This window comes from Cryptotermes secundus, unplaced genomic scaffold (genome assembly GCF_002891405.2).
Source record: "Cryptotermes secundus unplaced genomic scaffold, Csec_1.0 scaffold758, whole genome shotgun sequence".
Lineage (NCBI taxonomy): Eukaryota > Metazoa > Arthropoda > Insecta > Blattodea > Kalotermitidae > Cryptotermes > Cryptotermes secundus.
Window position 1 is genome coordinate 19,392 of NW_019718625.1, and position 17,211 is coordinate 36,602.

Sequence of the window (17,211 nt, forward strand, 5' to 3'; positions counted from 1 at the left end):
AACTACTTCTCTTAGTTTCTGAATGTACGTGTTCGTTGCATACAGCCCAACCATTAACAAATGATCTCCGTCATTTAGATGCTAAAATTTTTCTTACATATTTGAAACGGTATAAATCGCCAACAAGTGATAAAATTCAGACAGGACGGATTCAAGCAAGAGGTGACATATTTCATTCCAAGACCTATAAGCTAATTACTTCAATTTGGATTAAGGAAAAATTGCCTGATCAGTGGAAAGAATCTATTATTGTACGAGTTCACAAGAAGGACGATAACACTGACTGTAGTAATTATCGGGGGATATCACTCTTATCAACTTCATACAAAATTTTGTCCAATATTCTTCCCTCAAGGTTAAATCCTCATATAGATGAAATTATTGGGGATCATCAGTGTGGGTTTCGATATAACAGATCAACTACAGATCAGATCTTTTGTATTCGTCAGATATTGGAGAAAAAATGGGAGTACAATGAGACAGTACATCAGCTATTCATAAACTTCAAGAAAACCTACGATTAAGTTAGGAGGGAAGTATTGTACAATATTCTGATAGAGTTTTGGATAACCATGAAACTAGTTCAATTGATTAAAATGTGTTTAAACGAAACGTATAGTAAAGTCCATGTAGATAAACAGTTGTCTGATAAATTTCCTATCCAGAATGGTCTAAAACAAGGAGATGCTATATCGCCACTCCTTTTCAACTTTGCCTTACAATATGCAATTAGGAAGGTCCAGTGAAGCCAGGTGGGACTGAAATTAAACAGGACACATCAGCTGTTGGTCTATGCCGATGATGTGAATCTACTGGGTGATAATGTAGATACCATAAAGAAATACACAAACACTTTAATTGACGCAGGTAAGGATTTTGGTCTAGAAGTAAACACAGAGAAAACTAAGTATATGTTGAAGAAACCAGTCTTCTGGAATGTGGCACCATGTAGATGTGGTGTTAACCGACGTTTCGGAGGTCTGTTTGCACCTGATCTCACTGTCTCTTCGCTTGCGGATTTTCTTATTTCTCCTTCTACCCTGAAGATGGAGGCGATACGTTCCTCCGAAACGTCTGTTAACACCACATCTACACAGTGCCACATCCCAGAAGACTACTTTCTTCATAGTCACCTCAGTGAAAACCTCAAATCTTACATAAGTATATGTTGCTGTCTCGTTAATTAAAACGCAGGGCAAAATCGTGACATAAAAATAGGTAACAGATGTTTTGAAAATGTGACACAATTCAGATTTTTGGAATGACAGTAACAAATCGAAATTGTATTCAGCAGGTAATAAGAGGAGACTGAATACGGGAAATGTTTGCTACCGTTCAGTCCTGAACCTTATGTGTTCCCTTCTGCTGTCTAAAAACATAAAAATTAGAATATACGAAAGCAAAATTTTGTTTGTGGTTTTGTATGGGTGTGAAACTTTGCCTCTGACTTTAAGACAGGAACATAGATTGAGGATATTTTGAGAATAGTGTGGTGCTGGGAATATTTTGGAACGATGGAAAATGAAGTGACAAGACGTAGGAGAATGCTACTTAATGAGGAGCTTCATAACTTGTTCTCTTCCCCATACATAATTAGAAGGCCCAAGTCAAAGAGGATGTGATGGACAGGGCATCTAGCACGAATGGGGGAGAAGAGGAATGCATATAGAATAATTGTAGGAAAGTCAGAAAGAAAGAGATCATTGGGAAGGCCAAGGCGTAGGTGGGTGGATAATCCTAAATGGATCTTACAGAGATGGTTAGGGGGATATAGACTGGATAGATCTGGCTAAGGATAGAGACCAGTGGAAGGCTCTTGTAAACACGGCAATGAACCTTCCGTTTCCGTAAATTGTTGGGAAGTTCTTGAGTGGCTGCACACCTGGAACTTCTCCATAAAATTAGTTACTTATTATTTCTCCTTAAACCGACGAACGATAGACATAATATGTGTACCAGTGGAAAGATTAAATACAGGAAAGCGAAGTGGCTCTTGGGTAGGACGTCCCAGTTATCAATACAAAACATAATAGTAGTACAAAACAAGGTCATAAAACCGGTCTGGACCTATGGAATTCAACTGTGGGGATGTGCCAGTAAGAGTAGCATTCAAAGGATACAGAAATTTCAGAACAAAGTGCTGAGAGGAATAGTAAATGTCCCTTGGTATGCCCGTAATAGTGACATCCACAGGGATCTAGGCATTAGGATGGTCACTGCCGAAATGAAAAGAATATCTAAGAAGCTCGAAGATTGGCTTCACCACCGCAGCAACGTGGAAGCGATACAGCATCTTGACAACAAGAGGACAGTGAGAAGGCTCAAGAGACTCAAGCCGTTTGAATTAGTGTAGTCCAAGTGTGCGTTAGTGTAAATAGCGATATGAGTGCGACAACAATGTGCTCAAAGACACCAGATGCTCGGACACACAGGTTGGAGTAGTCTCAGAAATTAGTTCCCGTAGTAGTAGAAGTAGTAGTTTGCCGGTCACGGTAGTCGAGCTGTCTAAGGCATGCACTGTCTTCGCTCGCTCGGAAGCCGGGATCGTGGGTTCGAATCCCGCTCAGGGCATGGATGTTTAGTTTGTGTGTGCGTTTTTCTGTGTTTGTGTACAGGTAGAGAGGCCTTGCAGCGAACTGATCAGCCGCCCAAGGAGTCCTACCGAATGTCTAAGATCTAGAAAAATCGAACGGAGAAGATCATGGAGGTAGGCCTAGGCCCACTGGGGCTGTAGCGCCAAGGCAAAAAAAAAAAGTAGTAGTAGTTTAAGTGAGAATTGAAATTCTCGTTCGTCTCGGACTAGTTACATTGTTAGAACGTTAAAAGAACAGTGGAAAGAAGAATTAGCATCTCAAGAAAATAATACATGATTTGGCGACTGGCAACATTTTACTCCACAAGAAGAAATTCCGCTTTCATTAAGAAAATGCGTGTTTCAACTTGAAGATTTCCGTTCCTGCCATTCATTTCTTTTGACTGATAGTATTAAAGGTAAACTTGTGCCGTAGCTTAGACCTTAGACAATGGCTTCTCACCGAGGAGCCTGGAGTTCATGTCGGGTAATTTCTTGTGATATTCGTGGTGGGCAATGCGTTATAAGAACACGGCTTTCTTCGACTTTCCACAAGTATCCTAATTAAACCATTACCCCATATCACTGCCCTCTGATGAGAGCGACAGCTGACACACACTATCACATCATCTGCGACCCGATACTGGTTACGAAGTATGGACGTTAGATTTGTTAGTATCACAGGCACCCTTGTTGACTTGCTGAGATATTTACGGACTAAGAAAAGCCACGAAACACTTCAGTTACAATATCAGGTCTCGCTCCCATGATTCAAACCTGGGTCCACCGAATACTAATGAGAAAAACTATCCGGTACAATTTCTGTATTAGAGTAACAGCTACTGAAGAATTGTGTGTTCATAACGTGCAGCAATGGAGTTGTTTCGAAACGCATCCATAAAATTCCTTTCATCCCTCTACTGTCTTCACGTAGTTGTTAAGGGAATGTCTGCGCAACAGCTTCTGCGCAAGGGGGGTGTCCTTTCGCTGCAGCTCTGATCCATGCGCTGTGAACACACAACAAAGCGGGTGGCAGTCTTGGCTTGGCTACAACGTGCGTGAAGGCGCAGGGCGGCATGGAATGCCGCTCGAAACGTTTCGCCTTTGACCTAGGCGTTCAAGTTTGTGAGCTGCACGCCGGATCATTTTGTGGTCCTTACCAAGTAACTGATATTAATTCTAAATCAAAACATACGTGCAAAGCTAAAGTATAGTTTACAGATCACGCAGTCCCAATTGGACATATCTAAGTGACATGAACAGTGCTACAGCTCTCATCGTGAGGAGCAGCGGAACAGCAGTGTGAAAGCAATAACATTCTCATAGTTAATAATTATACTACAGACAAGTTCAGTGTTAAATGTACTTCTTCATAGTTAAACTCCTTACTAAAGGATACTGCGACAACAGTGTTAAAACAATTTTTGCTTAGATGATTTCTATACTAAAGAACAGTTCAACAAGCGTTAAAAGAAATTTCGCATAGCCAAGTTCTCAACTAAGGAACAGTTCAACAGTAGCATAGCTAATTTCTATACTAAAAAGTGCAACAATAGTTCTAAAATAACTTTCACAGAGCTAAGTTTTTTACTAAAGAACAGTGTAAAACTTTCATATATCTACACTCTATACTAAAAAACAATGGGACAACAGTGTTAAAGGTCTTTCATATAGTTACACGTAATATCTATACTAAAGAAGATTGTAATAGCAGTTTCAAAGCAGTTTTCACACAGTTCTGCACTACAGAACAAAGCAACAGCAGGGTGAAAACAAATTTGAGAGCTAAATTATATGACTTAACTTAGCAAGACTATCATTTTGATAAATAAATTCCATATTAGAGCACAGTTACACAATAGGCTGAAGAAGACAATTTTGACGGATAAGTTCTGTGCTACGGAATAGCGAACCATTGCAGAAAGCAGCTTTTTTTTTTTCACAGAATTCTATATGTTATTTAAAGCACGCATTGTAAATAGCAGAAAACATTCTTATAAATACATTCTAGTCAGTTTCATGATGATTCAATTAAACTCGGACTCCATGCTTATTACAAATTTTCATTCTTTGAATAACAAAAAATTATAAGCTCTGTTAATCAATTAGCAGTTGACAAACACTCTAACAGGACCGATATAATTAAACATGAATGCAAATATAATGAGCAAATTAGCACCAAGATATAGTGTCGTGGTCGGCTTTATTCGAGACTAAGTCATTTATGGATAAAATACAATAAACAAAGATAAGAAACAAAAGATAAAGGTAACTAATAAAACAGAAAAGGAATATCTCCTTAAAGACTCTAGTCAGTATTCTTGTACGAGATATGGAGCTAAATTTTACAAACAGCACGGAGGTATCCTCCTGCACTCGAAAGATGGGAGCAGTGACACAGATGGTTTTCACGGTAATGTATGTTACCGGAGCTTTAGGTAACTTAGCAGCCCTGACTATTCTATATCGAAGTGAGAAGCAAATGAGGAACAAGAAGATAGTACTTATGCTTCGGTGTCTCTCTTCGAACGATCTCGTTGCTCTGCTGGGAATGCTTATCCTGATGAACCTGCAGGTCTACCTGCCAATCGAGAAGGTGTGTAGCCTCGAGTTCTGTGTGGTGCGCGTCATCTGGAGGCAGTTCGGCCTGAGCTCGGGCTGCGTTGCAGTAGTTATGGCAGTAGAGCGCTGGCTCGCCCTCACACACCCCTTCCTGTACCAGAAGGTAAGTTCATCAAGCCGTATGTAACGAAGGTTTCAGAGGAAATGCTGCAAATATCTAAGCATTTATCTCTGTAACACATGACGATGAGTGGTCAAATTCTTTCCCCAGATGTCTTAATCACTGAAGAGGACACGTGAGTGGGCCGATGATCGAGTTTGGTCGTCGTGATAAGGAGAAATTTTCCCTTCCTCGGCCGGGAACAGCTCGCTGGTCGTGAAGCCCAGAGCAAGTCATTGTGCTCAGTTAATTATCCTGAATAACTTGAATTCTGGGGGTGCACGGTTAGAATTTCACGCTGGACATGATCTCTTCTAATATATTCTTGGTTTTCCTCAGTCCCTCCAGGAAAATGTCAGGACATTATCCCAAATTAGGCTACAACTTTTCTCATTATCTGCTAATTGCTCTACTATTCTTCGCTATGTAGCCTCAGCCACTGAGAGTGGCATTAAGTGAAACATAGAGCCAAGACATTACGACCAAACATGTGGACGTTTGGGGCAGGTGGCGACAAATTGCTGGCCACCAGGTGTGAGAATTTCTAGAAGGGCTCACATATCCTTTCAGAGCCAAAGAACAACAGGCAGTCGGAAAATCAGAAATTTAGCACTGTGCTCCTATTCAGTCTTGAGGGTGTTAGGCCAACAGAGCCATCAACCTCATATGGGTGTTAAACTTGGGCTCTCACTCTAAGATAACCGCAGAGATTAACGACTTTTGAGGAGAATATTGAAATTAGAGGAATAACAGGAGTCAGAGGAAAATGAATAAAGAGGAGCCTCACTTAACAATATTACTATGATCAAGGATGAGAGATGGGCGGGACATATAGCACGTATTGGTAGATGAAACTAAGGGAACTCTTCTATGATGTGACGCCCTGTAGTCTACTGACTATTTACTGATATTTCGATAAGTATACTGCTTACATCTTCAAGGTTGAAGGGGAAAGAACACATTTATGAAGAGTAATGTCTTCTGGAATGTGATGAAGTGTAGCCTGGTAGAATTTACAGACGTTTCGAAAGAGCTCAGTACGTCCAACTTGTGACTCGAAGGTAAACCGAATAAACGGTCAACCACGCAGAAAACAGCTGCTCGTTTTCATTAATCTATGACGCAGAAGGTGGAGTTATTTTTCCTTCGAAACATCTACTAGACGACATTCCACATCCAGAAATTTTTAATTTAATATTTAATACGTTTCATAACATAAGGTCATTGCATGAACACCGTATCCGTAAAACGCACTCCCAATGTGTAAACACTGGCCAGTGGAGGGAGGTATAGCCTATGGAAGGAAGGGTGATTGTAAAGGCTCTGATGGTCTCAAAAGGCCGAAACATGTAGTATTTATACATGCAAACGCATGGTTCTTTATGATAAGTGATATTCAGAATTTCATAAATACTTTGCTGTAAGCTTTGGCTCGTTTTGAAATAGGAGTTTCCATTTCTCTCGCCTGATGACCTCTGCGTAGTATTTAGCCACAGTACAGTGACCGCGCATTCTGAGGAATGGCATGTCTTCACTCGCTCGAAAGCTTGGATCGTGAGTTCGAATCCCACTCAAGTCATTCTGTGTGTGCTTGTGCTTGTATTCTGTGTTTAAGTAGAGGCCTTGAAACGGGCTGATCCCCCGTCCAAGGGGTCCTATCTACTGTTATATGATTAAGAAACTGAAAAAGAGACCAAGGTTCAACAAGGGCTGTACAGCCATAATAATAATAATAATAATAATAATAATAATAATAATAATAATAATAATGAAAGAAAAATTATATTTGTTCTTAATTATACAGAGTTAGCCTAAAAGAAATAGACACTTTCAAAGTTTTACAGAAAGAAGATTTTAAATAGCATGGCCGAGATACTTACATGGTTTGAAAAGTACGCCCTGAAGTTTATATGGGTACACCTTTTTACGGGATACAGCACAAAAAATGTTCACTTTAGTTGAATCCCTCACGTGCTCTACTATAGCTCTCGGGTTTCAGTTCCCCATATACGAACGTTTTGTTTGTTCACCGTACCGCTAATGTGGAACGTTGATTCGTCACCGAAAACTGGCTGGTTAAAGAAATCATTACTTCCTTCATTCCATTGCTGCATGTCCATACAGAATGAGTGACAGAGGATTTTGTCGTTTTCAGTGAGTATCTGCAATAATTGCAACGGTAAGGGAACATTCGTAAACGTTTACGCAAGATATTCCACACAGTCTTTTGTGGAACTTGAAGTTCTAAACTTGCACGTGTTGTCGACTTTTTGGGCTGCGCATGTAAGTTTCACGAACACGAGTCATTTAGACTGCCTATTTCTTTAAGTCTAACCCTGTAAAATGAGTTGCTATGCTATTCGGGAGTGGCGGTATAGCTCCCTCATTCTTGATCTCGGCACTAGATAAAGGTGAGTGGTTATTTCCGCTGTCTGTGGCTTTATTTCTGGGGATAAAGTCCGCGGTATCCACTGGGTAGAAGGCTGTGTGCCCCCAGAGCCAGTCTGAAAGCTAAGGAGCCCCGGGAATTGAACCCCGTTTTTCCAGTCTCTAGCATAGTGCCTATACCGACTGAACTACCCTCGTTCCTGAGGCAATGACTGCTGTTACTATGTCCTGTGACACTTATCCAACGTCTGCTCATTGGCATTTTCCCGCAGTGCATTCAGGAGAACCCGAGACGCTACGTCACAGTCATTCCCCACATTGACCAAGCTAAGCCACATGAAACTGGAGATCCTTCTTGCGGTGACAACGGCTTGGACTTGACATCCTGTAATTTGGTTGATATTTACCAACGTTTCGGAGGTAAATGCTGCCTCCTTCAGCATATAAGAGTATTAACTTCCTTGAAGATAGAAGCAGCAGGTTCGTTCGAAACGTCGTTAAGTAACTACCAGATTACATGGAATTACATCCCAGAAAACAGTACTGCCCAGACTCTGTTGAACTACTATGCACTATCTGGGGAACTAGATAAACGAAATACCTAAACAAACTTAACTAACCACTATCTGCCGGCTGCCTCACGATGTTTGAGAGTTGGAGTACACAGTCCGTCGTTCGCTAAGTGATGGGACCTGAGACACGTACTAGTAACGTTATTATTAGTTACGGAAACATGTCTCCATGTCAAATGTCAGATGTCCATGCTAATGCGATTCGACAGTAATAATTCACGCATGAATAAAAGCTGGCACCAGATGAACGTAGCAGTTAACTCTTTGTTCAGACTTTGAATCTGAGACCTTTATTCGACATGCACTGTTGTCGGTACACTCCGTCTGTTATGGGAACTGTGGTGCTTCATGGGCACTTACTGATGCAGTTCGTTACGTCATCATTAAAAGTTACTGGATTCTGCTTTAGTACACTTCTGGTATCCATACACCTGTGGTAAATTCAAACATACTTACACGGGAAATTTCATCCGTAAGGTTGTCTATATTAGGAATGATGTACCTGGTTCGCAGAGTAGATGGACTTCAATCATCGTGCGAGTGCTCAGTGCAAAGCCATTCCAACAAGTGCAATACATTCCCATTTTGAGCCGATAGTTTAAAGAAATAAGGTTGCACGCAGTGAATAAAACTCATGTCATATTTATAAACAATAATCAGTATTGAGCCGGTCACGGTAGCCGAGCGGTCTAAGGCGTGCACTGTCTTCGCTCGCTCGGAAGCCGGGATCGTGGGTTCGAATCACACTCAGAGCATGGATGTTAATTTGCGTGTGTGCGTTTTTCTGTGTTTGTGTACCGGTGTACTTAACGGATTCTGATGTACGTGGGAGCGGGGTCCGCCGACAAGACCAGAGTTCTGAGAAAGGAACGCTTATGTTTTATATACGGGAAACACTGAACTGCCCATGATTTTATTATGATCACTGTTCATGGAGCAGATAAGCTTCACACGCATGTTTCACGTCTTTTCATTGATGCTATCTCATTGGTGGCCTCTATTGTGGTCTTCTGGGTGATGACACAATGTAATCTTGGAAGTGCATAAATCTTGTACGCAGAAATTTTAACTACAATTTGTTCCTTTGCGTATCATATTGTCGTGTGTATGTGTGGTTTGGAGTGGTGACTCAATTTATTGTCCACTTATACATTCACGACTCGTGACTACACTTTACATATCACTGACACACAAATACTAGCGTTCTCAGTATAACAGAGTCTCCACTAACGGTTTCCTAGCAACGGATTTTAATACAGGAACTATGACAGTCTCACTGAATTAAACATTCCACACATCACACATAAAGTCTTCTCTTCACAGCCGGACTTACAAATGAGAGTTCTTGCAACTAACTCGAAGGCCATTTCACAACAACCTCATAGTCTCTAGCTCTATGCCTCGTTTCTCTTATAAATCCTCGCACGGACCACACAGAAAACAGTGTTCCTCTGTTGCTGTGCCACTATTGCTTTCGTGTCTGTTGCTGCGGGAATGTGATTGTCGTGCCGTTGCCTAGAAACGGCTCTGATATATCTGCCTATCTCGTCATTGAATAGCAATGACTCTACAGGCTACAATATTTAGTTCTTTAATAAAGTGAAAGTATGATGTAATTGAATATTTTCTGTGAGTGTCTGTTCACGTACCTATGACAACTAAACACTCTTCGCTTTCTAGTGCTTTACAAATGCTGCGCGAAGCTTCCTCTTTGTGGCCTTGGGTGTACATATGCTATCCCCTTGCCGAACCTTTGGTGTTTGGTAATCGTGGAAGAAATTTCAAACAAACAGGCACTAAAATCCACTTTCTGCTGACATGCCGTGCAAAGCCAGATTTCCAGTCATTTTGTGTCCTGTGTGCCGAAAATATAAATATTGGAAAGGCAAAGAGAAACGCAGAAACTCTATTACACGCGAATATCTAAGTATAGGAAACCAACAAAATGTTTATTTTCTGTGAGTGTCTGTTCACGTACCTATGACAACTAAACACTCTTCGCTTTCTAGTGCTTTACAAATGCTGCGCGAAGCTTCCTCTTTGTGGCCTTGGGTGTACATATGCTATCCCCTTGCCGAACCTTTGGTGTTTGGTAATCGTGGAAGAAATTTCAAACAAACAGGCACTAAAATCCACTTTCTGCTGACATGCCGTGCAAAGCCAGATTTCCAGTCATTTTGTGTCCTGTGTGCCGAAAATATAAATATTGGAAAGGCAAAGAGAAACGCAGAAACTCTATTACACGCGAATATCTAAGTATAGGAAACCAACTAAAGGTTTAAGGCCTGTCACCAGAAGGCAGAGAAAATCATCATATACTCGTAGGTCTAGAGATGAACCGATCACAGTGGCCGCGCGGTCTAAGGCATGTCCAGTCTTCTCCCGCTCGAACACTGGGATCGTGGGTTCTAATCCCACTCGAAGCATGCATGTCTGTGTGCGTTTATTCCGTGTTTGTTTTGTTCTGTGTGTAAGTAGAGGCCTTGCGATGAGCTGATCACCCTTCTAAGGGGTTCTACCGACGGCGTAAATAGATTAAGAAACAAATATTTATCACTCCGTCCAATGTGACCTGTAAGTTTTTACTACATGAAAACTTAACATCCTAGTGAGAACAGCACAACAGCCGCGAGCAAACATTGGACGATATAAAGAACCTTCACATCAAGATAGCCAGGTGGCACAATATCTGCCCCATATAAGAGGGACGATGGGAGGACGAACACGAGCCTGCATGGTTTACGAATTTTAATTATCGACAATACAAAAATTTTTAATTAACATCAAGAAATTTTATACGATTTTTGATAAAACTTTACATTCCCAGGAAACTGCTGTGGTTGTGAAATGTTCTATTTTGTGTACTATGCATTGTAGCATATAAGTGTACGTACTTTACGTCTAAACAACTTATGTGGTGTTGGTTTCCTAGTTGTAGNTGGTTCACTCAAAGACTCTGGCAATAGCTCAGATTATGTAGTGCCGAATGATGGGATTAATAGTAAACTAGAATGGTTGTGGAAAGAAACGGTCGTGGCCTATTTTGGGGCACCATCCCGGCATTTGCCTGGGGGAAGTGAGGACACTCACGGCAGGCTTTATTCTGAATAGCCGGTCTGCGGGACCTGATTTGAACCCGGGGCCTCCTGAATAATAAGGAATTCTAAGAACTTGATGAATGTTTGTTATAAAGATTAAATATTAAAATCTGCCGAACTAAAATGTTGCCTGTTACTTTGCAAACTGTATAAATATAATTCCGGGAAACTTATTCAAGCTGGAGGCGAAATATTTCGTTCTAAGATCCATAAACTAATTTCTTCTATTTTGCATAAGTAAAAATTGCCTGATCAGTGGAAGGAGTCTATTATTGTATCAGTTCACAAGAAGGGTGATAAAACTGACTGTAGTAATTATCGGGGGATATCACTGATATCAACTTCATAGAAAATTATGTCCAATATTCTTCTTTCAAGGTTAAGTCATATATAGATGAAATTATTGGGGATCATCAGTATGGGTTTCGACGTAACAGGTAAACTACAGCTCAGATCTTTTGCTTTCCTCAGATATTGGAGAAAAAATGGGAGTACAATGAGACAGTACATCAGCTATTCATAGACTTCAAGAAAGCCTTTGATTCAGTTAGGAGGGAAGTATTGTACAATATTCTGATAGAGACTGGGATACCCATGAAACTAGTTAGGCTGATTATAATGTGTTTAAACGAAACGTATAGTAAAGTCAGTATAGGTAAATATTTGTCTGATAAATTCCCTATCCGGAATGGTTTAAATCAAGGAGATGCTTTATCGCCACTCATTTTCAACTTTGCCTTAGAATATGCAATTAGGAAGGTCCAGTGAAACCAGGTGGAACTGAAATTAAACGGTACACATCAGCTGTTGGTCTATGCTGATGATGTGAATCTACTGGGTGATAACAGAGATGCCATAGAGAAAAACACGAAAACTTTAACTGACGCAAGTAAAGAGGTTGGTATAGAAGTAAACACAGATAAAACTAAGTATAATTCTTATGTTTTTGGACGGCAGACGAGAAGACAAAAGGTTCTGCACTGAATGGTAGCAAGCGTTACCCGAGTTCAATCTCCTCTTAATTTCCTCCTGAATAACGTTTTGATTTGTTATCGTCGTTCCAAAATATCTGAACTGTGCCACATTTTCAAAATATCTGTTTCCTATCTTTATGTCATGATTCTGCCCCGCATTTTGGTGACGAGACAGAAACATATACTTAGTTTTCTCTGTGTTTACTTCTATACCAACCTCTTTACTTGCGTCAGTTAAAGTTTTCGTGTTTTTCTCTATGGCATCTCTGTTATCACCCAGTAGATTCACATCATCAGCATAGACCAACAGCTGATGTGTACCGTTTAATTTCAGTTCCACCTGGCTTCACTGGACCTTCCTAAAAACTATAATAATACAATAATAATACAAAACTATAATTTTGCCTGTGGTTCTGTATGGGTGTGAATCTTGGTGTCTGACATTAAGAGACGAACATAGACTGAGGGTGTTTGAGAACAGTGTGTTGAGGAGAATATTTGGACCGAAGAGAGAAGAAGTGACAGGAGGTTGGAGAAAACTGCACAATGAGGAGATTCATAAATTGTACTCTTCTCCAAGTGTAATTAGAAGGCTCAAATCAAGGAGGATGAGGTGAGCCGGGCATGTAGCACGAATGGGGAGACGAGAAATGTATATAGGATATTGGTGGGAAAGTTAGAAGGAAAGAGACCACTGGGAAGGCCAAGACGTAAGTTGATGGACTATATTAAAATAGATCATAAGGTGACAGGATTGGATTGTATGAATTGGATTGATCTGGCTCAGGTTAGGAACCAGTAGAGGGTTCTTGTGAACACGGTAATGAAATTTCTGGTTCCATAAAATGCGTAAATTTTTGAGTAGCTGCAGAATTGGCGGCTCCTCTAGAAGGGCTCAACTCCATGAGTAAATAAGTAAGTAATTTACATATATCTGAAGATAATATTCAAATAGACCTTGCAAATGGAGTGTAAATGTGTGGAGTACAGTAAAGTGGTTATGAGTGGATTTACATGCGAAACTGTGGTTTCTACAAGAAACGAGAAATTTGTCTATCAGCTGAATGACTATCAAAGTCTCTTTTCTATGAAATTACGTAGTCATTCGGCTGAAGTATTTATTTTCAGCGGGACAGGATCTTTCCTCCAGAACCACTCTGTCTGGGGAACGTGGTAGCGTAGTTTGTTGAAGCACTGTGCTACAGGCCGGAAATTCGCGGTTATTTAATATTTTAACAGACTTATTCCTTGCAACCGCACTGTGGTCCTGGTGTTGACTCAGCCTCTGACAGAAATGAGTACCAGGAATACTTCTGGGGGTAAGTGGTGGCCGGCAATTATGGCTTACAATCTCACCGCCATCTGCGAGTCGATTGTCTAGAAAATGGAGCCTCGGCGTCTCACCACCCTGTGGGCCTCCATGGCTTCTTGCAGGGATAGCTTTACCTATAGAATGCGTAATCAATATTTTGAAGTCTCGATATGATGAGGTCATTGGATGTTTTTACTTACCTAATCCTACTAGCCACACTATGGCCCTGGGTTCGACTCATCCTCTTAACAGAAATGAGCACCAGGAATATTCCTGGGGCGCAAAGGGCTGTCGGCGCGTAAGGCAGACAACTTCACCGCCATCTATGATTCGATTCTATAGAAAATGTGGGAACCTCGACGTGTCACAATCCTATGGCCTCCATGGCCCGATACGGAGATAGCTTTACCTTTATTACCTTTCACCCTTCTGCGCAGACCTCTCGGGGAGCGGCCAGGTCTTACCCAGTACACCCGTCTTATAGGAGGTGTGTGGGTCCCTGCACAGTGCAGTAAGTGGAACAACAGGGATTCGTAACAGGATTTCACCCAATAAGATTACGAAAAACAAATTCAAGAATTTATTGAATTTGGAAATGTAGAATGAAACAATTTTTATAGTATGTACTTATACATAAAATTGTCCCTGTGTTTAACTAAGTAAATACAAAACCACAAAGGTGTATGGTGGAGTGGATGGTAGATCGATATTTTCTTGACCTCGGCACTAGTTGGAGGCGACTGGTCAGCCGCTATGCCCCCCGGAGAAAGAGCCCTCAGTATCCATTAGATAGGAGGCTGGGTGGGTCTCAGAGCTGGTCTGGACGACACGGAGAAGAGAAAATTCTTATCCCTACCGGGACTCGAACTCCGAGCTCTCGGTCGTCCAGACCATAGCAACCACTACACGTCTCTCTGACTGCCCAGCTTCTTTACTAACTGACGAACTGCAGAACCAGTTGACAGACGGATTAACTGGCTGATACCTTTGTGTAGGGTCTGTCCAGAGAAGAGCACAACAGACTCCTTGCTATGGAGCTCAGGTGTTATGAAAGTCTGCAATGTAAATAATAGAGTGAAAAAAATCTCTTTGAGCTTATAGCGAAGACCTCGAATGTGGTTGTGGTTGTGTCAGAAGTCACTAATGCTGAAGCCTGCAAAGTTCATGAAAATAGATTGATCTTCAACGTGATTATTAACGTGCACCGAAGTACATTGCCTCATATAGGCAACCTTGCGAAATGGAAGTCCAGTGGAAACATGTCTGAATTTCCTGTTACCCACCAATGAATAATCAAATTTCTCTTCATTATTAGTCAGTTTAATTCAGTTTACCTCATCAAATTCTATTTCATTAAGATCCGTTTTTTTATTGTGACATTTAGACCCATATGTTAGTCAAAGCCCGCAATACACGCACGCAACAATAGAAAAATTGTTGCAAGAAGTGTTTTGTATGTGGTCTACGTCATGACCAATGCTAGGTAATGGGCCAACAAACAAGCATTTTTGGAAAGAAAAACAATGTTTTCCGTGGAGTCCGTGCCGAGGGGTTACTTCAGGACAGTCGACGAGTCGAATTCCTCCACCGTGACCCTGCGAGTCGTAGGAGGCGACGAAAATGGAAGTCTCTAATTTGAGAGAGTTATATATGGTCTCGAGTACCAAGGGACTCGGACCCGAGAAAGACTGCGCTGACAGCATATACAAAAGGGAGACCCGTCCTCTCGTCAGAGAGGGTGTCCACAAAAAAAATGATAGTAACTGTCAAACAGTAATAAATATCTGGTCATGAGCGCCAGGAGGGTGCTCGACACCAAGACTTACTGAGTGACTGACCGTCAGTCGCAACGTGACTTACAAGCAGTTGATACATAACGAGAGTATTCGTCAGTGTTGACCGCGTAGGTATGAGTTGACCCCTGTGGAGGTGTGGTCGAATACCTCCATCGAAACCCTGCGAGTCGTAGGAGGCGACGAAAAGGGAAGTCTAAAATCTTAAACAGTAAAATATGGTCACGAATCCCAAGGGACTGCGCTGGCAAGGGCCAGCAGTATATAGAAAGTACGTACCCTTCCTCTCGTCAGAAAGGGCGCCCCACGAAAACAAAACTGTAACTGTCAAACAGCAATAAATATCTGGTCATGAGACCTAGATGGGAATCGACACCAAGACTTAATGACTGACTGACCGTCAGTCGTAATGTGACTTTGACTTTACAAGCAGTTGAGTTGAGGGTTCCTCTGTGGAATGTTCACCAGCCGGCAACAGAAGCGGGAGAATCTCCATTGTTAAGATTCGTTACAAGGAAATGTCTACTGGAAACATTGCAGAGGAATAGCCATTGTTGGGAGCTGTTACCAAGTAAAGACTAGTGGAAATTGACTGAGAAGTCTTAGTGCTGAGTGATTGGTAGTGTGGAAATCAGCAATACTGCTATCGTTGCTTGTAGTTACGACTTGTAAGTGGTAAATAATTCTGTTCACCAATCCAAACCCTGTCTATAGTCACGAATACATATGACAATATTATCTTTCTAGTAAAATCTCTTACTTCGTAGTTTGGAACATATATTTTTTATGAATTTCTTTTTTCTTCGTTCATGGTACATATCTAGTCAGTAATATATCTATTTAAGCAGTGCCCAGGGGCAGGGCCTCTTCGCTCCCTGTCCATTGAGAATCGGACAGTTTATCGCTACGGATTTAGTGGATGGATGTGAAATTGACAGCTCACCTTTGTTTTTGCTGCCGAAGTTGAGAATTGGTGGAGTTATATTTCCACGCTTCCATGCAACTTCTATAGCTTGATGGTCTGTTAAGCACAGGGACAATTTTACCATTCATTCTAATATTTCTATGTGAAGTCACGCAAGCTGTTCCTTCTCTGTGTACAAAGATGCAGACAATTTTTTAAATGCGATTAGGTTCAGTAATTATTGTTGAACGGCTGGAATGTTTGGCAGATAGAGTAAAAGTTTGTCGTCCCCTGTTCCTAAGCAACACATCATGCAGATAAAATTGTTTAGTTACAGTTTACTGAAGGACACTATCAGTAGCTCGAACTACAGCATAAAACGATGGATGTTTAATGAGTTGGAAGGGATTGTCCCAATATGAGATATTATCCCCTTACTTGTCTGGAGTGAGTGAGGAACATTATAAAATATATTTTCCGGGAATCTCGAATACAAGTCGGATGCTTCATCACTTGCTTCAGTTTACCATTAGCGCAAGGCTAAAGCTCCACAGATTCTCAACTTACGGGTTCAGATAAGGAGAATTTTTACGATCCCCAAAGAGTGAATTCCTAGTTCCACTGGATAGGAGGTTGAATGGGTCCCAGCCCCACGTGGACCGAAATTAATTTCTCTCAACAATATTCAATGCAGGAAACCCCACTATCGAATTTTCAGGTTATTCTCTTAGTGTGGAAAATCGCATAAATTGTCATAAATTCTGAGACATGTTTATTAACAGATCTACTCGCCTACACGTCTTTTATTATTATTATTATTATTATTATTATTATTATTATTATTAGAGGGGGTGGGTTTCCCCATGCACCGCGACT

General features: G+C 41.1%; 1 protein-coding gene across 1 annotated transcript in view; it reads left to right on the forward strand.

Annotated features, from left to right (window-relative positions):
• Positions 1-3,610: 3,610 nt before the first annotated feature.
• Positions 3,611-17,211, forward strand: part of LOC111862483 (prostaglandin E2 receptor EP4 subtype) — a 157,211-nt gene continuing 143,610 nt past the window's right edge. Inside the window, exon 1 of the mRNA XM_023847950.2 lies at positions 3,611-5,297. Coding sequence (XP_023703718.1) covers positions 4,905-5,297 — 393 coding nt within the window. The 5' untranslated portion in view covers positions 3,611-4,904. The remainder of the gene's footprint in view (positions 5,298-17,211) is intronic.